Source organism: Eublepharis macularius, chromosome 4, assembly GCF_028583425.1.
Source record: "Eublepharis macularius isolate TG4126 chromosome 4, MPM_Emac_v1.0, whole genome shotgun sequence".
Taxonomy (NCBI): Eukaryota; Metazoa; Chordata; class Lepidosauria; order Squamata; family Eublepharidae; genus Eublepharis; species Eublepharis macularius.
The window spans coordinates 30433152-30456794 of record NC_072793.1 but is presented as its reverse complement, the minus strand read 5'-3'; the positions used below and the strand labels follow the sequence as shown (position 1 = coordinate 30456794).

General features: G+C 44.5%; 1 protein-coding gene across 1 annotated transcript in view; it reads left to right on the top strand.

Moving 5' to 3' along the window:
* Positions 1-10894, top strand: part of XYLT2 (xylosyltransferase 2) — a 48324-nt gene extending 37430 nt beyond the window's left edge. The window contains exons 8-11 of the mRNA XM_054978796.1: positions 611-873; positions 2152-2347; positions 4597-4930; positions 8315-10894. Of these exons, the coding sequence (XP_054834771.1) occupies positions 611-873; positions 2152-2347; positions 4597-4930; positions 8315-8637 (1116 nt within the window). The 3' untranslated portion in view covers positions 8638-10894. The remainder of the gene's footprint in view (positions 1-610; positions 874-2151; positions 2348-4596; positions 4931-8314) is intronic.
* Positions 10895-23643: the final 12749 nt, after the last annotated feature.

Below are 23643 nucleotides of genomic sequence, written 5' to 3'. Positions count from 1 at the left end.
GTTAGGAAGAATTTCCTGCCAGTTAGAGCAGTCCCTCAGTGGAACAGGCTTCCTCGGGAGGTGGTGGGTTCTCCCTCTTTGGAGGTTTTTAAGCAGAGGCTAGATGGCCATCTGACAGCAATGCTGATTCTGTGAACCTCGACAGATGATGAGAGGGAGGGCAGGACAGGTTACATCAATGCTTAATTCTTGTGGCCTCTTCTTACATGCTCAGGGTAATGCCAGTCACCACCTTGGGGACAGGAAGCAATTTTCCCCAGGCCAGTTTGGCTAGGGATCCCAACAGTGTTTTGCCATCTTCTGGGCATGGATGTGGGGGGGAGAAGGGAAGGTAGTTGTGAATTTCCTGCAGTGTGCAGGGGGTTGGACTAGATGACCCTGAAGATCCCTTCCAACCCTATGATTCTATTTTAACTACTGCAGGTGTCAGCACGGTTTCACACGGGATCTGTAGGGATTTGTTGAGGAACGGCACTTTCTCCATTTTGACTCCCCAAGTCTTCTCCCCATGGTCAATTTTTAGTCCGTTTCCTTTCCATTTTCTGTTGACTAGACCAAATGTCTCAGGATTTGGGTTGTGAAGCTCTCTCACAAATGCCTGTCTTTACAGCAACTCTCCAGACCCACCTTCTTTGCCCGGAAGTTCGAATCAACTATCAATCAAGAGGTGCTGGAGATCTTGGACTCTCATCTCTATGGTAACTACCCACCTAACACGCCAGCCCTCAAGGCCTATTGGGAGAGTGTCTATGACCGCGTGGATGGGCTGAGTGGGCTCAGCGACGTCACCCTGACTGTGTACACATCCTTCTCCAGGCTGGGGCTACAGAAAGTGACGTCTACGCAGGCACAGAAAGATGAGAGGCTTTGCAGGTAGCTCCGCCAATTGCAAAATACTGGGGATTATAGAAGTGGTTGGGTACGGGAGCGTTTATCTGCGAGTTCCTGGAATTTTGGGCCTCTTGACTCACAGGGAAAGGCACCTCCTGCTCTGTAGAAATTTGGTGTTTGATTCCTTGGGGCCTTCTTGCTGCTGTGGGAGCACAAGGCACGGTATCTTGGGAGAATTGCCATAGCTCCCCCTGAGACCTCCACAGAGTTCCCTCCTGTTGTTTCCCTCCCTTAATGTTACCAGTTTGGCCACTGCTTGGACTCATTCATCTTCAGTAATGGAATTTGCCCTTCACGGTGGTTTCCTTGAGGGCCCCACATTGGCTTGTACAGCCAAGCTTTTGTCAGTGATTAAAGATTATGAAGGAGTTTGGTGCTGTTGAGGACATGGGTGGCTTGTTGTTATTGTGTAACTGGATTGATTTGTGGTTTTAGTGTCTCTATTATTTGCTTAGCTGTCTTTTGTGAACCATCTTGAGCCATCGTAGATGGTAGGAAAGGCAGGATATAAACACTGAAATAAAGCAACAGCTCAGTGGCAGAGGATATGCTGTGCAGGCAGGAAGTCCTGGGTTCAATGCCCGGTGTCTACAGATTTGGGTTGCAGATTTGGAAAAGGACTTAGGGAACTACTGTGTGCTGGTTGAAGTAGAAGGTGCTGGGCTATTGCTCTTGACCATAAAAGATCTGTGTTACCAGTACGTTTTTCTGATACGCAGTTAATTTCAGTAAAGTATAGATACAAAAAATGGAACCTGGAATTATGTAACTAGAGGAGGTATTAATATTATGAGCTGATGATGAGTGAGTTTACGTATTGGTAGAGATGGGATAGGAGATGTTGGATTAGTGACATGGTCGGTAGATACCAGTGTTTTTATTTGTATCCTGTAATTTTGCTGTGTGTCTGCTTCTTTTTTTGTATATGTTTACAGTCTGTTAATAGATTTATTAAATACATAAATTTTATTTTATTAAATTAAAAAAAGAAAGAAAAAAAGAAAGTGCTGGGCTAGATGAACCAGTGGCCTGACTGCATAAGGAAGCTTTATGCATTTACGTGGCAGTGGGTATCCAGGGTAACGTAGCAGATAGTCAGTGAATTTCAATAACAGAAGCAGTTCTGCAGGAAGATGAAATTATCCTAAGAAGTCCCTTTGACTAATAGGCCTGGGGCCCAGAGAGGTTAGGAGAGTCTCTGTTTTTTAATTCTGATATTGTGAAGTAATCATAGCTATCTTTCTTTCTTTCTTTCTCTAGGTTTGAGCCACAGGGCTTCCCATCCAGTGTGCATCTGTATTTCTATGATGACCATTTCCAGGGTTACTTGGTGACTCAGGAGGTGCAGAACTCTGTAACGCAGCAGGCGGAGTCTCTAGAAATGTGGATGATGCCCCGCGGGACACTCAAACTAGCAGGTCATGGGAGACAAACTAACCGCCTGCAGAACCTTGAGGTAGGATTCCTGTTTCCTCCCTTCTGTTGATGATCTCTTTCGGCTCAGATCTGTCCAAGCGTGTGCACGCATACACACTTTCTCTCTTAGAACCTCAGTTATGCCAATGAGAAAGCACGTCGAAGAAAGAGGCCTTCCATTAAGACACAACATGGATGTGGTCTCTCAGGGACAATGGGAGACGGGATAGATTGAGCCAACTGGGCAAGCTGTAGGGTTCCCTGAAGCCTCTGAATTTGCAGCATGTTGTTTTTCCTCACTTCATCCCCTTCTTCTCCCTCTTCTCCAGTATCAGCACCCTACGGTGGGGAGCCCCCTCTGGTGACTGTGGGTCTCCCTCTGGTATTCCGATGTTGAATGTTTCCTTGGTATCTTCTGTAGGGCGCTTAGCTCTGAGCAAAAGCTTCCTTCATCTCGGAGTCAACTGAGGGGCTGCCTCTCCCTTTGGGAGAGATCAGTGCCTCTCAACTTAGGCCAAAGCATCGTGGTCGATACGACATCTGCCCTCCTGCTGTAGCTGGCCAGGACTATGATTTGCAGTCTCTCAGCATGCCTCAGCCTCTCCTTACCTTTACACAAAGAGCCATTGTAGTGGCTGGGCAGCTTCAGGGCTCAGAGGAGCTCTTGCTGCTGAGACCTGGCCAAGGTCTCTCCTCGTCCCTCTGAGCTGAAGGGTGCAGCTGGCTGTGTGGGCCCGCAGTGCTTATGTGAGTGCTGCCAGGGCAACTGTAGCAGAAGCTCCTTCACTGGTGAGTGCGTCTTCACCCACTGCAAAGCCCCTGCCAGCTCTCTCCTTCCAGCGACGTCTCCCCTCCCCGGCTACCTTGTGTCCCTTTACTCAAGCACTTTAAATGCCCTCTACATGCAAGCCAGCTGAGTGAAAGGGAGAGTAAGGGTTACTGTGAGTGTTATGGTATTTGAGAATTTCCTGCATTTTGCAGGGGGTTGGACTAGATGGTCCTAGAGGTCCCTTCCAACCCTGTGATTCTGTGATTCTATGACTCTGGCACATGGAATGTGTGAGTATCACAGTCACATGGATCCAGGGCTTTTTTTCTGGGAAAAGAGGTGGTGGAACTCAGTGGGTTGCCAGCACAGGAGGCAACTCTTGGTGGGAGGTGGTGCCCCTGGTACCACATGCGCACGCGCAAAGTGCATGCATGCTCCCAGGGCCAATGACGCCACTTTGGGTCAGCTGGAACAAGGGGGGGAGTTTTTAAAAGTTTAAATCGCCTCAGCGAAAATGGTCACATGGCTGGTGGCCCCCACCCCCTGATCTCCAGACAGAGGGGAGTTTAGATTGCCCTCCATGCTGCTCCAGCTGTCTGGAGAGCAGGGGGGCGGGGCCACCAGTCATGTGACCATTTTCAAGCGGTTCCGGAACTCCGTTCCACCGCATTCCAGCTGAAAAAAACCCTGCATGGATTGATTGCATGGGTCTTCCCTGAGCAGTGGTCATCCTGTCAAAAGTGATGGGTCTGACTTGGTGGGAAATACCCACAATAGCACAGAGAGCCACAGAGGAATGGCTTAATCACCATCTGAAGGGGATTTTAGGAAAAAAGATCTTCCTGATCTGATGAGGAACTTCCGTAAGCACTTGGTGGCTTAGTCCATGGTTTGTGCTAAGATTATTGGGTATATGATGTGGTTTTAAATAACGTTATGTTGCCTTGTAACCTATTGTAGTTTTGTGCAGCAAACTATGCTTTTTGCAACTTTTTAATCCTGCACCCTTACTTAGTAGGATTGGTTCTAAATTGGGCTTAGACAACCCCTGACCTATGAGCTGACAGTCACATATCAGACCATATTACTTGCCACTCAGGGCCAGATCTCAGCCTCAGCAACGCTGTGAGAGCTGGCTGTTTGGGAGAAGGCAACAGGTATGGCTTATGCCTTTCCTAACCTCTCAGACCTGCCCAACCACCAGCTGAGTCCAAAACGAATCCCTGAGATGCCGGCAGCAGCACCGTAGCCTGGATTGCTTTATGCACGTCTGGCCAAGTCTAACCATCAGCCCACTCACTGTCTTTAGATTTGTTGACGTACCAACATCTTCACAGGTGGATGCTGTATTTTTTTCCAGCACTCGGCCAGGAAGGTTGGCCACCCTCAATTATACAAATGTTTTCAGGCTGTTAGAAAGTCTACTATAGTAAGCTGAAAACGGCAAGCTTTAATCCTTTCCATATTGGACCGTGTGTTCTTTCCTGTCCTGAGCCTTTCTTCTCTCTCCCCTCCTCCAGGTAGGGACTGAGTGGGATCCCAAGGAGAGGATCTTCCGCAACTTTGGTGGTCTGATTGGGCCTTTTGATGAGCCAGTGGCTATGCAGAAATGGTCACGGGGCCCCAACCTCACGGCCACTGTCGTTTGGATTGATCCCACCTACATCATCGCCACATCTTACGACATCACTGTTGACGCAGAGGCTGAGTTCACACAGTACAAGCCGCCCCTGAACCGGCCCCTTCGCCCTGGCGTGTGGACCATCCGTCTCCTCCAGTTCTGGGAACCGTTGGGTGAGAGCCAGTTCTTGGTGGTCCCACAGACCTTCAATCGCAAGCAGCCTCTCAGGAAAGGTGGGTGGTGCCTTGTCGGTCTGGTGAGATACCGAGTGCTGAAGATGCTGGACCTTTCTGCACATTCTTTGGCAACTAGCTGAGGTTTTGCCACTGAATGTGTACTCAACAGGCAGCACTAGCCAATCATCATTATTGTTGTTGTTCTTATTCATTCAGTTTCTAGCCCGCTTTCCCTGTGAGCGAGCTCAGGGCGGGTTACAGTAATACGTAAAGATACAAAAGAGAAAAACGTTGACACAATAAAATCAGAAATCTCAATAAACATAGGTTTCAGGTCCCAGGATGGAACCCCTTCCATTCTTCCCTACCAACCATACATGGGGGAGAAGGGAGGTGCGAGTTGGTATCATCCTGCTGTAACTTTACATGTTGGGGGCAGATGGCTGTATAGCACCCCCCTCAACGGGAGACTGGTAGGGAGGCTTATTTGATGGACCTGGGACCGGCTTCAGCCGTATGCCTGTCAGAACATCTCTGTCTTACAGGCCTGCCGAAAAGATACAAGATCTTGGTGGGTCCGAGTATCCTCCAACAGAGAGTTCCACCACGTTGGGGCCAGGACTGAGAAAGCTCTGGCCCTGGTCGAGGCCAGCTGAGCCTCCCTGGGGCCAGGGACCACCAGTAGGTGTTTACCTGCTGATCTAAGCATTCTCCGGGGTACATACGGGCTCTGTGAAGAATGTACCTGTATGATACAGATCCTTTGAAATATATGTTTGTCTGACTCTTGCATTCATTTGTAGGTTTACACTTTTAAAAACTTCTTACGCGTACACCTAAAAAGCATACAGCAAGGTCTGAGTCCAGGGCTCCTTAAAGACCAGCAACATTTTCAGGGTTATAAGCTTTCAAGGGTCAACATGCCCTTGAAAGCTTAAACCCTGAAATTCTTGTTGGTCTTTATGGTGCCCCAGGACTTGAATCTTGCTGTTCTACTGCAGACCAGCACAGCTACCCGCATGAAAATAAAAAAACATTGACTCTCTCTTGGAATCAGTGCAAAATTTGCTGCTGTAAATAAAAATCTGCAACGAAAAATAATTTAATACAGAAAACAATAGATTGTAGGACTAAAAAAGTGTTTCATTTTTGTGGGGCAGAATCCTGTTCTCCCTGACTGGAACTTCTTTTCTTCCTCCTATTGAATTCTTATTATATGTAAAGAGAGATTACAGCACTAAAACAATCAAAGAAGTGTTTCTTCTTTGCAAACACCCAAGAAGATAGAATTAAAATTCAACAAGACCTGAATACTCTGGAGAAGTGGGCAGTTGTGAATAGGATGCAATTCAACAAAGACAAGTGCACAGTATTACATCTGGGCCACAAAAATGAGAAGCACAAATACTGGTTGGGGGTTACACTTCTGGGCAGTAGGATATGTGAAAGAGATCTTGGGGTAAGAGTGGACTGTAAACTAAATATGAGCAGTCAGTGTGATGCGGTGGCAAAAAAGGCCAATTCAATCCTGGGTTGTATCAAAGGAGCCATAGCGTTGAAATTGCAGGAGGTCATAGCCCCTCTCTATACTGCTTTGGTCAGGCCGCACCTGGAGTACTGTGTGCAGTTCTGGAGGCCTCACTTCAAAAAGAATGTGGACAAAATCGAGAGGATGCAGAGGAGAGCAACGAGGATGATCAGGGGTCTGGGGACTGAGCTCTGTGAGGAAAGGCTGAGGGCCTTGGGAATGTTTAGTTTAGAGAAGAGGAAATTGAGGGGGGACATGATTGCTCTCTAAGTATTTGAAAGGCTGTCATTTGGAGGAGGGCAGGGAGCTGTTCCAGTTGGCAGCAGAGGGTAGGACCCGAAGCAGTGGGCTTAAATTACATGCACAAAGGTACCGGCTGGATATTAGGAAAAACTTTTTCACGGCCAGAGTAGTTCAAAAGTGGAATCAGCTGCCTAGGAAGGTGGTGAGCTCCCCCTCACTGGCAGTTTTCAAGAAGAGGCTGGATGAATACTTGTCAGAGATGCTTTAGGCTGATCCTGCACTGGGCAGGGGGTTGGACTAGATGGTCTGTACGGCCCTTTCCAACTCTGATTCTATGAAAAGGTGAAAGAGAAAATGTTTTGGAAACAAATAAACCATTAACCTGTACTAATGAATTTAACCATACTATTAAATCCATTATAAAAATAGACAATCATTAGTACCGTTAATGGAACAATGAGACAGTTGCTGCAAGGGAGAAATGATAGAAGGTTATTGTAGGATATGGTGGGTGTATTCATGTCTGTGTGCATGTACATTCAGCACTAAGCAAAAACCTGTGCCAAGGAAACCAAATTCAACCTTGTTATCTAGTCCGATGAGCAAATCTGAATCTGTTTTACTTCTCTGCGTAATTTATTCTACTTCTCTTAGGAACAGGACAAAGAACCATACAGGGCACGGTTTTCACCCTTCAACTGCTGGAAAGCCTGCTCAGTTCTAGTAATGAAAAGTAGTGCTACTGCTGTTGGGATATTGTTAGCATTCTTAAAGATGTTTCTGAGTCTTCAGTATGCCTTACCTATCTGTCTTTACAGCTGTAAAGGTGTGACTTTGACACGTGTCTCCTAAGGGTGTTGATCTCTCCCTCTTTTTTAAAACAAAAACAAAAATAGTGACTCTCAGGAAACTAAATTCATTTTCCTATACCATTTTGAAAACTTTATTTTATTTAATACCTTTTTTTCATAGAATCATAGAGTTGGAAGGGGTCATACAGACCATCTAGTCCAACCCCCTGCCCAGTGCAGAATCAGCCTAAAGCATCTCTGACAAATATTCATCCAGCCTCTTCTTGAAAACTGCCAGTGAGGGGGAGCTCACCACCTCCCTAGGCAGCTGATTCCACTTCTGAACTACTCTGCCCATGAAAAAGTTCTTCCTAATATCCAGTCGGTACCTTTGTGCATGTAATTTAAGCCCATTGCTTCAGGTCCTACCCTCTGCTGCCAACTGGAACAGCTCCCTGCCCTCCTCCAAATGACAGCCTTTCAAATATTTAAAGAGAGCAATCATGTCCCCCCTCAACCTCCTCTTCTCCAAACTAAACATTCCCAAGGCCCTCAGCCTTTCCTCGTAGGGCTCAGTCTCCAGGCCCCTGATCATCCTCGTTGCTCTCCTCTGCACCCTCTCGATTTTGTCCACATTCTTTTTGTTTACCTATTTCCCAAAGGGGCCATTACAAAATCAAAAAATCCATTTAAATCTAAGATGCCTCCCCTGCCAGATTTCACGTCCTTCAGCTGGGCTGTGGATATTATGCAACAGGAGTGGGGAGAATCTAGGGGTGAGTCTAGTAAGGGGACTGGAGGATAAAGCTATCTATAGGGAAAGATGGCACAGGCCCAGCTGAGCTCTCTAATCTCCTCTCCTTCTCTGTTCTGGCTCAGATGACGGCAAATGGCTGCACTCCGGTCCTCCCCGCAATGAGTACATGGAGCAGAATTTCCAGGGCCTGGCTGGGATCTTGAGCCTGCCACGTTTGGATGAAACAGAACGAGCCGCCTATCGCCACACACAGCTAGTAGGCAAAGCTCTAGAGAACTGGACAGACAGCAGCATTGGCAGCTTCTGGTCGGTGGCCGGCCTATGTGTGGCAAGTCCTTCCAGTTGCTCCATTCTGGAGCTTTGTAGCAAAACCTCATGGAGTTCACTCTCCCCGGACCCCAAATCAGAACTGGGGGCCATCAAGCCTGACGGGCGACTGAGGTAGCAGGGGCAGCCGGCAGCACATTGTTGGGAGCAAGGAAGCATCCACATGGCAGGCGGAGCATATGTTTCCCTGCACACACGAACACACACAGGGAAAACTAGATTGCGTCGTCCTGTGATTTTGCACTGGGCAAACATAAGAGAGGATTCCTAAAACAGACAGTTATCTCGTTTGTCTGCGGTGCAAAGATGATGTAAAGATGGATGTCCCACCCACCATCTCAGGATTGGTCAGAGAGAACACATAGATGGGAGGAGCCATCTGTTTATGAATCCATGCAGTGGAAATTCTGATCTGGCAGGAAAGCTGCCCGTGTCTTGGCTCCGGCACACTTTTCCCAACAACGGACGATGCACTACAAGATCAGGACTTTTTGTTCCCAAATGGTTGCTGGCAGAGGATTCTGGGAAACGGAGGGGAGGGTAGACGGGGAATGCTGGCAGCCAGGCTGTCACTTACTGGGTCTGTGTCCTGTGAGCAGTTGGTGCTAGCTTGATGCTCATTTCCCCTCTTCCCACCCCATCCTTTTAGTTCATATTTTTTTAAATAAATGTTATGTGTATGTATAAAGCAAAGTGCAATAGAAACCACAGTCATTCCTCCTCCCCTTGCCCCACAAAGGAGGGTCTCAGTGTCTCCGTTTCCTTTTTACACTGAACCATACCTTGTTGTCTTTGGTGATGTTGTAGGCATGAGAAGAGGGTGGAATACTTGGTTTTCTCCTAGTGGTGTTCATTGCTTGGTTCTTGCTATAGACAATTGAGAGAGAGAGAGAGAAACTCTCTCTTTTTTTCCAATGCAGAGCCATCCCCCCGCCCCCCCCGCCACTGCCACCCCAAACACACACACTTTAGTTAAAAGTCAGGAGGGAACCAGGCCCCTCTGGCTGCTGTGCCACGGCTCCTCATTAACAGAGCTGCCAGTCTGTGCCAAACCTCTGTCTATGTTAAAACCCCCTTGAAAATGTGTCAAAACGCACCCGGTGATTCTTCCTTTTGTTAGCCTGAAACCTGGCTGTACTGTATTTGGTGGCATCTCGTAGAGCTAGGGGCCTGGCTCCTACCTCTCCCGTCCCAAGGGTCGTGTGGCCTATCCCGTATCTGAGCACGAAATTCCTTCATGTGGTTTCAGGATGAATTCTTTTGCCTTTGGATTGCCACTGTCTCGAAACCTGCTACTGCTGCCACAGTAAATAGTCAACGTTTCCTCCCACATCCCCCATTTTCCATCAGTCTGCTGGTTGTTTTTCGGTTTTTGTTTCTAACATTGTTAAATAAGTCACGCAGCGCCATTTGTGTGTCTCCCCCTCCTTTACACAAACATGTCAGCTCTCTAAAGCTGAATGCCTTCCAGGCAAAAACAGTGTTTTCATCCGCTGGGATTGACCCTGTTCTGTATTTAATGTTGTCATCGGTGTGTAATCATATTTCTTATCCTGATACGATCTTTCATGTGAGTCCCAGTTGCTGAGTGAACCGCCCCAAGTTGAACTAGGGGCAGCAGTGTCTGGGGCCTATTGTCTTTTTCCTAATAGTGGTTATGAAACAAAAGTGTTAAGAGAAAAGGGGCTCCCTTGAGGCAACCTTTTCTCTATAATGTGTGCCATATCAAATTTCAGAGCGAATGCATAGCTGACGACTTGACATGGGAATGAACTGTTGCTGCAGCCTCTGCAAAGGAACTAAGGAGGTTGCTCTTTTTTTAAAGTTGATCTGGGCCTCAGGTCAGAGTTCTGAGGTGGACTTGGCAAGATTTTAAGAATGTTTGGATCTCAGGGCTTGGACTGACCCTTTCATGCGATAGGGCGTGCCTGCATTTCTTCAAAACCTGAGTGTTTTCTGGGTCAGAGACATGCAGATCATAAACAATCTCTGGCTTTTGCTTTAAGATGGCTTGGGTGGTGCTAACATTTTTTTTAAGGCAACGGATGATCTTTTGGAATGGAGTTTGCCAGATCCATGACTCACATGAAAAAGATCTGATTGATTTGTTCTTTGGTATGAGCTCTGCATAGGTCCAATACCCCTTCCCACCCAGTACTACTCACTATTTTAACTATGAAAAGTGATAGCCCCTGCCTCCAGAAAATGGACTCATTAAATGTATTCTGTCTTCTGAGCCAAGGGTGGGGGATGGAGGTGGGGAGAACTAGGCAGGGCATAAAGCCTGTTCCAAAGAATGAGTGCCGAAAGCTTTGTGTCAGAAGCGTTATGTAAAGTTGTCTTAAATATGCAACACAAATATATCTATATCTCTACAGTGTGTGAAGAGTGTGAATTCTTGGAGCCAATTACTTTTCCCCCAGTATAAGACACAAATGGGGTTCATTTTGATGGTGTGAACTAGAGGAAAATGGCTTATTCTTAGCTTGAAGGATTAGATGAAGTCTAGGACCCAGGTCCACTTCCAGTGCAGAGTCTTTGTGGTTAAGAATGGGAAAGGGAGATGTAGTTTCATTCCTTTTTCTCTCTCCAGCTCCTAAGTGTCTCCGGATGATGGGGAATTGTAGATTGAGCATCACAGCTTTCCCGTTTTGACCCGTGTAATTGCAGTTCTTTGCCTACATTGCCTACCCAGATTCCACAAGTAATACAAATTCCTTAGGTAGCACTATACAAATTAAATGTATTTAACATCAGTTTGTATTCTATATCCTGCATTTAGGATATGAATTTTGTATTTTGTAAAATTTGGGGCATTTTGGTGAAAAATTCATAGTCTAAACCACCCGTATTGAAGCTTACTAGCCTGGAGTTTGAAAGAAAGGTGATAATTTTAAAAAAATATTTAAGATCTAATTCCTCCCCCCATTGTTTATCATAAGTTCCTCAGATTCACAGTGAATAATAATATTATTATTAACAACAATAACATTCAATTTATATACTGCTAGAGACAGGCATGGACCAAAATACAAACCAAAGTTTGTGACAAAATGGGCCGGTTTGTAGTTCGCGAACTGGTGGTTCATCAGAGCCCATTTCTGACGAGCTGCCATGAACTTTAGACTGGTTCTTTTGGTTCACCACTGCAGACAGCCTGGTGCCAATCAGTTTCCTAGGCAACAGGGGATGGACTTCCTGCAGACCTTCTGCTGGCACGGAAGTGATCTTCTGCTGACCTGGAAGTGACGATTTGCTGACCTGAATGTGATGTTTTCACAAACCAGTTCATGAACCAGGACAGGTTTGTGAAAGTTCATGGTTCGTGAAATGTGACAAACCACGAACTGCACGGTTCATTTTTTTTCCTGGTTCGTGCCCATCTTCGTGCACCACCCTTCGGGACAACTTAATGCCCACTCAGCGGTTTACAAAGTATGTTATTATTATCCCCACAACAATCACCCTGTGAGGTGGGTGGGGCTCAGAGAGCTCCAGAGATCTGTGACTGACCCAAAGTCACCCAGCTGGCTTCAAGTGACGGAGTGGGGAATCAAATCTGGTTCTCCAGATCAGAGTCCCGTCACTCTTAACCACTCCACCAAACTGGCTCTCCGATAGTTGCTGCAAGTTGGACTGTGGTATGTTGAACCCATACTGATAATACAGCATGGAGTTGTCTGACGTCAAATCTGATTTCCTGTTATTGTGGTGGAAGGAAATGTGTTCTTTGAGAGTAGAGATTGGGCAGGATTCATAGTGATCGAATGGGATGGGCCATACCCATTTGCTTCCCTGAGCCCACTAAAAACAGTAAAATACCAAATGTATGTAATTTTGGTGTAAAAATAAAATCCAGCTTGGGTCTATATGCAAGCGGTATATGCAGATGCAAAGGAGAACATGAAAGAGATTGGTCCAGCAATTGTGGTTCTGTTAATCATCATATATCACTGACCCATGGGATCTTTGAACTGATTAGTCCCAAGGGTTTCCAAGTATTGAATAAGATCATTGTCACTCCATTGTGAAGGAAATGAGAGAATTAATCTTTGCAAAGTGCTCCAAGGCCTCTTGCATAAAAATTGGTGTTGCACTGTCAAACGTGATTAACCTTGCCACATCGGCTTTATTATCAACCTGCGCACTGCTGCACTCCGGGGGGTCGAGCAAGGCTGCCTACGCTCAGATATTATAACCATCTTTTAATGAGCCTAATGAGGGTTGATTGAGTAAATAGGGCACTTTTCCAAAGCCGTTCAACAAATAGATTTTGTAACAGCCCCAAGGAGACCGCCTTCTTTTATTGGTAAATAGAGTGGGGGAAGCGTTAAACAAAAGCAGCTTCTGGATTTGGCATGTTTCCTTAATGCTGGGTAGGCACAGGTGTGCTGCTATGCCTTCCTTTGCCTAGTTACGGTTGCAAAGGTTCTGGCTGTGATCCTGTCTTTTTCGTTCTCGGTGGGGTCAACATATCAATCATTTTCTAGCCCAGGAACGGTCAGCAAGTGATTGTTGCCACTGTAAGACCTACAGATTGATCTAAATCCGGCCCTAACTGCCTGATACTGTGTCTTGAGGGGCACACCAGAACTGGCCACGTGTGATGGAAGTGTATTCTATGAACGAGAGACCTCCAAAACATCCGATCATTAACAGACTTGCTCAGATACTGCAAACTGGAGGACGTGGCTTCTTTTATTGAGTCAAGCCATCTCATTTTAAATCTTCCTCTTTTTCTGCTGCCTTCCACTTTTCCTAGTATTATCAACTTTTTCAGAGAATCTTGTCTTCTTTTTTTGCAGTTAGCATTTTCTTTATTTGAACTATAAACTATAAACCATAACATAATAGCTATAAACAATAAACAGAGAGAATAAGAAAAAACACAACATTCTAAACATAAGACACACTAACAATACATATATCTATATAATTAAAATTTTAAAAACCCTAAATTACACTACAAGTTGAGTTCTGATTTTCTCTGCAACAAGTATATATCATTTCTAGAGTCACACTTATTCTAAGTTAGTCACAAACCCCCTCTTTTTTTCTATTGTTCATGTTTCTTAATCCATAAATCCATATGTCATCAAATCCTTGTTATTCATTTCATGCAAAAAGTCTATAAACGGTTTCCATTCAGTCAAGAAGTTAACTAATATCCTTTCTCTAATCAATGCAGTAAGTTTTGCCATTGACACAAAACTGTTGTCCACCATTACTCCACTGTAGCCAATGTTGGAGTTTTCCACTTCTGTGCATAAAGTACTCTTGCTGCCATAATAAAGTATAAAAACGATGTTCTAAAGCTTTTTTCCAACCGGCTGTCTATTATTCCCAACAGAAAAGTCTCTGGTTTCAACTGAATTTTAATCTTCAAAATCTTCTGACTTGATGATTGTATCTGCAGCCAAAAACTCTTTGCTTTCTTACGTGTTCACCACATATGAAAAAATATCTCTTCTTGTTTAGCACATTTCCAACATGCATTTGACGCCCCCTTATACATTCTAGCTAATTTTTCAGGAGTCATATACCAATGATACATCATTTTGTAAAAATTTTCTTTAATACTAGAGCTTAATGTAAATTTCAACCCTCTTATCCACATATTTTCCCATTGCTCCATTAATATATCATGTCCACAATTTTTCGCCCATTTAGTCATACATTCTTTTACTTGCACTTCTTCCGTCTCAAACTTCAACAAAAATTTATACATTTTGGAAATAACGTGTTCATCATTCGTACAAAGGGCAATTTCAAATTCAGTTTTAGATTTCTCAAAGTCATAATGACTCTTGTCTAATTTGAATCTCTCTGAAATTTGCATATATGGAAACCACTGACAAGCGTGCCCTTCTGCTTGATTTAATTTTATCTTGGTCCTGAGAGAATTCCAATAAATCCTAGTAAGTTAACCATTTAGGTGGACTAACCATTTCCCTTCTAAAATGAGCTTCTTGTGATGACAGCCAGAGAGGTATTTTCGAACAAAATCTAAGTTTGTATTTATTCCATACTCTCAGAATGTCACGCCTTATATGATAATGATTAAACTCTGCGTTGGCTTTAACTTTGTCATATCATAGATACCCATGCCACCCAAAGTTTAAATCATGCCCTTCAAGGTCCAATAGTCTTCTATTTTTTAACTGTATCCATTCCTTCATCCAAACCAAACAGCCGCAAAATAAAATCTCAAATCTGGTAGACCCAAACCTCCTCTTTCTTTTGCATCCCGTAGAACCTTAAATTTGACCCTTGGTTTTTTGCCTTTCCATATTTTATCCCATCTTAGCATATCCCTTTTAATTTCTTTCCAAGTCTTAATATAATTATTTTGGAATAACATACAATTCATATTTGACAAAGTAATACCCAAGTATTTTACCCTTTTCTCAATTTTGAACCCTGTTTTGCTCTCAGGTTTCATTTGATCTTGTATTTTCATATTTTTAGTTAAGACTTTGGTTTTCTGCTTATTAACCTTAAAACTGACTGCTACACCAAATTCTTTCAACTTTGTCATTAAAGTTTCAATTCCCTTCAAAGGGTCCTCCAACTAGCAACTATACTGGAGTCCATGGCATGCCCACTAACACCCATCAATCATGGTAGACAGGGAAGCAGCCAGCCACATGACCTGCTGTTGCCCACATGCAGAACACGACGAGGGAGGGACCACAGGGCCGCCTCCCCCTGGAGGACTGTGGCAGAAGGAGCCCTAGAATCAACACCTCTTGCTTTATGTCCTCTCCAGCAACCATGTTCTCTTTGGGCAGGTGTACACACGTACACCAGTGAAAGAAATAGTCACTGCGCTGTAACTACCTTGCCATGGGCAGCGCTGAGAGAGCGCCAAAGACCTCTCCTGTTCAGGCCTTGGAGTGGTAGCTAAGGAACACCCATCTTGGAATACAGAAACTAAAACACACAACTGCACACTCGCAGAAAGCATTATCTGTCAACCTCACAAGAACTCACTGGGGAAAGTCACCTATGTGGAAACAAGGAATCAGGGGTTCTGATCCCACTAGGTTGGGATGCTGGCAAGAAGGCAAAGCCCCCTTTTTGGCCAACAACAGGCTAATTGCCAAAATAGAGCAGGCTAGACTAGAACCCACATTGCATGGACTTAGGAGCAGTCCTCTAACTCCATACCCAACTGGGAACACAGGACTCAGGCACAGCATAGGTTATTGAGAGTCCCCAGCAGCCCCAGTGTCAACAACCCATATAGGCCAGGGCAGGGAGAACTGCAGCTAAAGACATACAGCCCTGGAAATGTACAGGCATTTGCTTTCCTGTCGGGGGTGCATTGTCCTTGCATCCCAATAAGAGAAGCAAATGCTCTCCTGGGATATTTGTGTACTTAGAGGGAGTACCATAGAAGTGGAGCAGCCTTAGAGGTATGTTTGGTCTCTCCTTTACCTGGCCATGCACAGTGCTCCCTTGTGCAAAGTCCCCTTTCTCTATTCCTACCACCTAACTCTTCTCCCCCATGTGTCCTAATTGTGTACAACATGAGGCCAAAGCGAGATGGGCCCATGGTATCATCTATGAGTGTTTGGGCCAAGGAGGGTTATATCATGCTTGAAGGGCTGGGAACGGCTGCAGAGTTGGTATCCTATACTGCACAAGGGTTTGGGAGCAGGGTGGGAAGCTGGGGACTTGTATTTCACACTCTGTGTGTTATATTGGGGTTTGTAAAGGATTCACCAGGGTTTGGGGTGACATAACATTATGCCTACGCCAGGGGCTGATGCCAACTAAACCCTGCTCTGTTCTAGATATGGCACTGATGCTGCCCATATGTATGCTGGTGCAGCTGGGGAGCACTGGCATATCTCCAGATACGCCTGTATATTTGGGAGTTATGTCACTGTTGGGCTTAATCACCATCCTAGGCCATTCAGAGGCAGTGCTTTGAACGGCACTTTAAATGCAAAGTGTCTGTCAGCTGTTCGTTGACACCCGATATAATATGTGATAGGAAATCAGAAGACTGTCCACAAGTCTGCGCATGTCTGTCATCTCAATGTTGGCAAAAGCAGGTGAGTTGTGATAGATGAAGTAGGGTGCACTTTTTTCAGGCGTGGAATTGGCAGTCAACCTGCGTGTGATGTGACTGACCCATCTGAGTAATTGTTGCAAAACAAACTCTCGTGCCACCGTGCATACATGATAATGTACCACGCTTTTTCTTTTGCAGACATGCTGTCCGTGAATTTTGCAGTGGCAATCTTCCTTCTTTGGTGTTCCAGATGTATAGCGGCTATTCTTGAGCTTTCAGTGTAAATTAGGCTTACGGAGATAATAGAGTGTTCAGGTCACTCTTAATGCTGTCGTGCCTGTTACATCTCTCAAGTACAGTATGAAATAGTTTCTTGAATCCATCTTAAAATAGAGCAATGCAGCAGTCTTTGCTGGAGAAAAGACTCAAAATCTTGTAAAATACTAAGCCTCATAGTAAATCACCCAAGTATGTATCAAAACGACTGCCTACATATATGGCTTATGTTCAATTCTAAGCCCAGCTACAGTCTTCTAAGACCATCGAAGTGTTCCTGATTCAGATATAGGTGTGCTCTTAAGAAGCCCTAGGTAGCTAGTTAAGTTTCCTGTATCAGATCAGATCATTAATCTCCTGGCTAGAGGTACACCTCAATAATATTTTTGGTTCGTTTTGGGTACATTAAACAAGTAAATATATTATTAGACAATCTTGTCTCCATTTTATTTTTTTATTATTCTAGCAGGAAGGAATATTCTAGTAGGAAGATCCTAACTCAAGACTTAGAATCAGGGCTTTTTTTCAGCAGGAACGCGGTGGAACGGAGTTCCGGAACCTCTTGAAAATGGTCACATGGCTGGTGGCCCCGCCCCCTGATCTCCAGATATAGGGGAGTTCAGATTGCCCTCCACGCCGCTTTTCTCCAAGGGCAACCCACTGAGTTCCACCTCCTCTTTTCCCAGAAAAAAGCCCTGCTTAGAATTATGAATCAAGATGCAAAAAATTAGCTTTCTTCTTGCCAAAGCTCCCTTAGCTATCCACTCCTTTTTAACCATAGCGCACAGCTGCTCTTCTTGCAAGGCAAATTTACTCCTTAATACGTTCCTCTTGGAATCCCATCCATCCGTATGTCCATCATTCCCAATTCCAGTTTTGCAGACTGTATTGCTACCCTTCCAGCTGCCTTGCCTCTATGCATCCTGTTCCTTGCTTCCTACTTCAGCTTTCCAGTCTACACCACCTGCTCACATCTTCCAATTGACAGCACTCTTTCTCTTGGGGGAAATTTTTCCCCCTCCTGACTGACTTCTTCAAGTTCCCTTGTAAAATTGTCACTGTTTGTCAACATTCTGTTGCTTTCTCCTTTCCTCTTCAGAAGTTAAGAGAGCCTATAGTCATTCCATGGCATCCCAGCAGTTCGGTCAGTGAAGGGTGGTGCCCTGTAACCGATGGCCAGATTTTCCCCTGTTCTGTATATAAATTATAATATGTTACAGGTGAAGGGCAAGAACAACTACAGTGCATTATGTTTCACCTCGACATGCAAGATCTGCTTGCTGAGGACAAGTTCAAGAAACCGTGCTTCAGTTCCTTTCCGCTCTGTCCAATCACTGTTGTTACAAGTTGAGAAAATCCCCCCAATGTACTGTTCTAGAAAGTCCTGTGTCATTTCTACAGGCAATTTAAAGCGTCTTGCTGTGTAGAAGATGCTTGGGGAAAATCTGTTTCTTCGGCAAAGCAAATGAACAGATGGTCTGCAGGTCACACAAACATTCGATTCTGAATATGAATGCAGCAGAACCAGGAAAGCTAGCATCCCACTGCCTCTCTAACAGAGCAACCTCTACATTCAAATAAGCACGACTGAGAGGTGTCAAGCCAAAGGATATGGCATGAGGGACATAGCTGCAAACCCTAAAGGGGTTTCCCATTCTTCCAGAATGGATAAGACTGGTAAAGCCTGGTTTGCCAGATTCTTTCCTGATAGGCAAGTCTTGGTAGCAAATTGAACCTTTGCAGTGAAAGGATTTGGCTGAATTGTTCTTAGTACTTGCATTATGATCCTGTACCACTGATACTTGTACACTTGTTTACTGGGTCATTGATTCCGAACAAGTTTCCAGAGCCTCTTGCTAAGTATCTAAGGAAGGGAGCTTTGACTCTCATAAGTTTATACCTTGGAAATCTTGTTAGTCTTCAAGGTGCTACTGGACTCAAGCATTGCTCTTTTACTGCAGACCAACATGGCTATCCACCTGAAATTTTCTAGGCAGTAATAAAATGCTAATTGCAAATATCCTCTAACAGGATGTAGATGGACTGAGCTTTGCAAGGGGACATCTCAGTGAAGCTCTTTGTAACTTCAGACTGAGAATTATTACCTGAGCTAAAACTAGGAGAAGGATACCATTTTATCCCTGTGAGAGTTAATCTGTCAGGGCATCTTCACTGGCTCTCAAATTCATGGATCCAGGTGTGTGATAGGGAAAGAAGCTGTCTAAAGGACTGCATCTCCTTATATGAACCAATTTCATTTCTCTGGTCAGTTTCTACTAGATCTCTCCATTCTTTCTCTGTACAGCCTAAGTCAGTTTTCTGGAATAGCCTACAAGAGGAAGTCCACATTTTTAGGTGTCCGATTGTTAGCAAGGTGTGCAAGATGACCCTATTTCAGAGAACTTTTGACAGGGATCGCTGGTTCTGTAAGCTGTTCTAAAGGTGATGGGTTGTAAAGGAGTCTAGCAACCACCTGTACACATCAAGAATCACATTGTTTTATGCTTTTTGTCATTTTATTGTATTTTCTTTGCCTGTTGGCATGAGGCCTTGGAAAAATGTCAGATATAAATATTTTAATAAAAAAGAATACGTCCTCATGTCCTGGTTCTACTTAATGTAGAGAGACTACTGGTACATTTTCTTTTATGACTTGGCATGAAGAATTGCAAGTTTGGGTGAGGATTCTTCATTACTTTCATCTTTGCAGCCTGATAATTGCATCAGGACTAGAATTTTAACACCTACCACTGAGAAGTTGGCTGCTTTAAGAAGACTTTAATTTTTTCCAAAACAGAGTTAATGGGAGGCAAAATTGTATGTTCACAGTTAAGTGTTCTGTATAAAACCGGTTAAAAGACTGCTCTGGAATGGAAACGATTCTGGAATTTACATACAGTATGGTTATTTGGCCTGATCCTGTACTTGTTCGTTTCAGTGAGCTGTGACTGACTAAAATGCCAGTAATTTTACTGGAACCTAATTGGATGGTGCTCATCATCTGTAAATTTTGAATCTATTTTATTAATCTTCCTAATTGTGTGTGTGTGTGTGTGTGTGTGTGTGTGTGTGTGTGTGTTACAATTACAGGGACATGGTATGATTTTTTTTTAAAAAAATGCTTTATTCACAAAGGAAAAGTCACGGCACAATCCCTTAACCCCCAGCTGACCCCCAGCATGTGAACAAAGTGAATACAAATTCTCTCATGATATATCATCAGTTCCTTGTCTGTTTCCCCAGTATGGAGCTTCAGATTGTAAATTGCTTGGGGCAGGGACCTGTTGCCTTATAGTATACTTTGAACAACATTGCTCCTGTTGAAAATAAGAAACAAGAAGACATATATTAGCAGGTGTAGCTGTAATGCAAGACTGGATGTTACTAATAATATATATACCTTGCTGCTGCTGAGTGCTTCATGCTACCTTTTGTATTTATTAGCAACAATCCCAGGAAGTAAGTTATTAATATTTATGGCAGAGAGAAAGAGAGAGGAGAAACTAAACAAAGCCTCTAGCTGAGGACAGAGCAGGGACAAATCCTAGTGCTGTAGTGATTAGAATATAGTACTGAGCGATGCAGGTTTGAATCCCCACTCTGCCATGGAAGCTTGCTGGGTGACCTTGGGCCAGTTGCCTAACCTGCCACACAGGGTTGTTGTGAGTATAAAGGGGAGGAGAACAATATAAGATGCTGTGGGTCTCGGTTGGGGAGAAATGCCCGGTATAAATGAACTGAATAAGTAAACACAGGTCTCTCTCTCACACACACACACACACACACACAAACACACACAATACCAATACAATTAGGAACCTTGTATTGTCGAAGGCTTTCACGGCCGGAGAACGATGGTTGTTGTAGGTTTTCCGGGCTGTATTGCTGTGGTCTTGGCATTGTAGTTCCTGACGTTTCGCCAGCAGCTGTGGCTGGCATCTTCAGAGGTGTAGCACCAAAAGACAGAGATCTCTCAGTGTCACAGTGTGGAAAAGATGTAGGTCATTTGTATCTACGCAGGAGGGGTGGGGTTGAGCTGAGTCATCCTGTAAGAGTTTCCCAGGGTGTGGAATGCTAATGGCGGGAGGCTTCACTGTATCCTGAGGAGGTTCTTTTGCATATGGATTGGTACTTGATGTGCTAATCTTCTCTGCAGGGCTATTGTCGGGGATAGAATGTTTTGTTAGCCTGTTGTTTTTCAGAACTGGAAACCATGCTCTGTTCATTCTTAGGGTTTCTTCTTTCCTGTTGAAGTTTTGCTTATGCTTGTGAATTTCAATGGCTTCCCTGTGCAGTCTGACAAAGTAGTTGGAAGTGTTGTCCAGTATTTTGGTGTCCTGGAATAAGATACTGTGCCCTGTTTGAGTTAGGCTATGTTCAGCCACTGCTGATTTTTCAGGTTGTCCAAGTCTGCAGTGTCTTTCATGTTCTTTTATTCTTGTCTGGATGCTACGCTTTGTGGTCCCGATGTAAACTTGTCCACAGCTGCAGGGTATACGGTATACTCCTGCAGAGGTGAGGGGGTCTCTACTGTCTTTTGCTGATCGTAGCATCTGTTGTATTTTTCAGGTGGGTCTGAATACTGCTTGAAGGTTATGCTTTTTCATAAGCTTTCCCATCTGATCAGTAATTCCTTTGATATATGGCAAAAACTCAATCCACAAGATATACTTGTCAGTTTTGATGTTGTATCCCTGTTTACCAAGGTTCCAGTAAAATACACTATTGCACTTATTAATCAGATTTTCCCAGAGGATGTAACAGCCTTATTCCACCATTGTCTGACAACCAGTTACTTCCAATGGGACAACGAATTCTATGAACAGATGGATGGGGTGGCCATGGGGAGCCCACTCAGCCCAGTTATAGCAAACTTCTACATGGAACATTTTGAAAAAACAGCTCTAGAATCAGCACCCCACAAGCCTAGTGTATGGTTCCGGTTTGTGGATGATACATTTATCATTTGGAGCCATGGGGAGGAAGAATTGATGGGTTTTTTGAATCATCTCAACAACATCCACCTGAACATACAATTCACAATGGAGAAAGAAATCGAGGGAAAACTCCCATTCCTGGATACCTTGGTCATCCGCAAAGCAAACTTTCAGTTAGGTCACAAGGTCTACAGGAAACCAACTCACACTGATCGGTACTTACACAAAAACTCCAATCACCACCCCCGACAGAAAAGAGGCATAATGAAAACATTAGTGGATCGTGCAAGACGGATATGTGAGCCGCACTTTCTCAATGAGGAAATTAATCATCTAAACCACGCACTTCAGGCAAATGGCTACTCCAGAAATGAAATCCGAAGAGCAATCAAACCCAGGATGAATCAAACAACCAAGGAAAAACAGTCTCCTACAGGAAAAGTGTTTTTGCCATATATCAAAGGAATTACAGTCTGCAAAACTGGAATTACATAGCCTAACTCAAACAGGGCACAGTATCTTATTCCAGGACACCAAAATACTGGACAACACTTCCAACTACTTTGTCAGACTGCACAGGGAAGCCATTGAAATTCACAAGCATAAGCAAAACTTCAACAGGAAAGAAGAAACCCTAAGAATGAACAGAACATGGTTTCCAGTTCTGAAAGACACCAGGCTAACAAAACATTCTATCCCCGACAATAGCCCTGCAGAGAAGATTAGCACATCAAGCACCAATCCATATGCAAAAGAACCTCCTCAGGATACAGTGAAGCCTCCCGCCATTAGCATTCCACACCCTGGGAAACTCTTACAGGATGATTCAGCTCACCCCCACCCCTCCTGAGTAGATACAAATGACCTACATCTTTTCCACACTGTGACACTGAGAGATCTCTGTCTTTTGGTGCTACACCTCTGAAGATGCCAGCCACAGCTGCTGGCGAAACGTCAGAAACTACAATGCCAAGACCACGGCAATACAGCCCAGAAAACCCACAACAACCATCAATTAGGAACCTGTTTACTATTTTTCAAGTATACTTTCATTTTCTGTCTAAGGACTGAAAACTTTCCAGGAGTTATAACACCTCTACCTTGCCCCTCATAACAAGCCATGTAACAATTTTTTAAAGAGCTTTTTACGACAGTCTTTTTTAAAAAAACAAACAAAACCCCCCTCATATTTGCATCATGCGTCCAGGGTGTTATCTCATATTGATTTCAGGAAGTATGTCATGACAGGAGAGAGTGACTTTTCCAAGAACAGCGGCGGCACTTTGAAGATGAGATGATTTCTTGGAGCATCACCTCTCGTGGGTTTTCATTAGATGCCTGAAGTGTATCCGCCCTCGGCCACCAAACGTTGCGTTGTATTTGTTGCAACGTGCTAACACAGCTCATGCTCTGGAATGAGGTGGATCGAGCCGCTTTGGAGCCTGGAGAATGGTGGTGGGGTCTGAACCCGAGCTTCCCTAGAGTTGAACGCGCTCCATCGTGCTAAAGCATGCTTGCTGTGAAGGGTGAATACATCGGGCTCCTTACAGTGCAGCAAAGAGGAATTTGAAGCGATCTCTGCACCCTGTGAATATTTTTAATTTAGGGTTAGACAGTCCTCGTGATCGTTTCAAAGAAAGCGCCTGTGCCTGCGCGGTTTTGTTCCTCGGGCCGCCGGCAACCAATAACCCAGGAGGATATCAGGGCAGCAGCTATTACGATACACAATAAAATCCATTGATAAAGGAACGCTTGAGGAGGCGGGGAAGAGTGTTCCTGCGCCCCCCCCCCCCACACGTGCACAGTTTCTATGGCGACCGCCGACACAATGTTCTATCCGGAGAATGTAGCGATTCCCACTTTAAACCAATCGGGCCCCAGAGCGTTG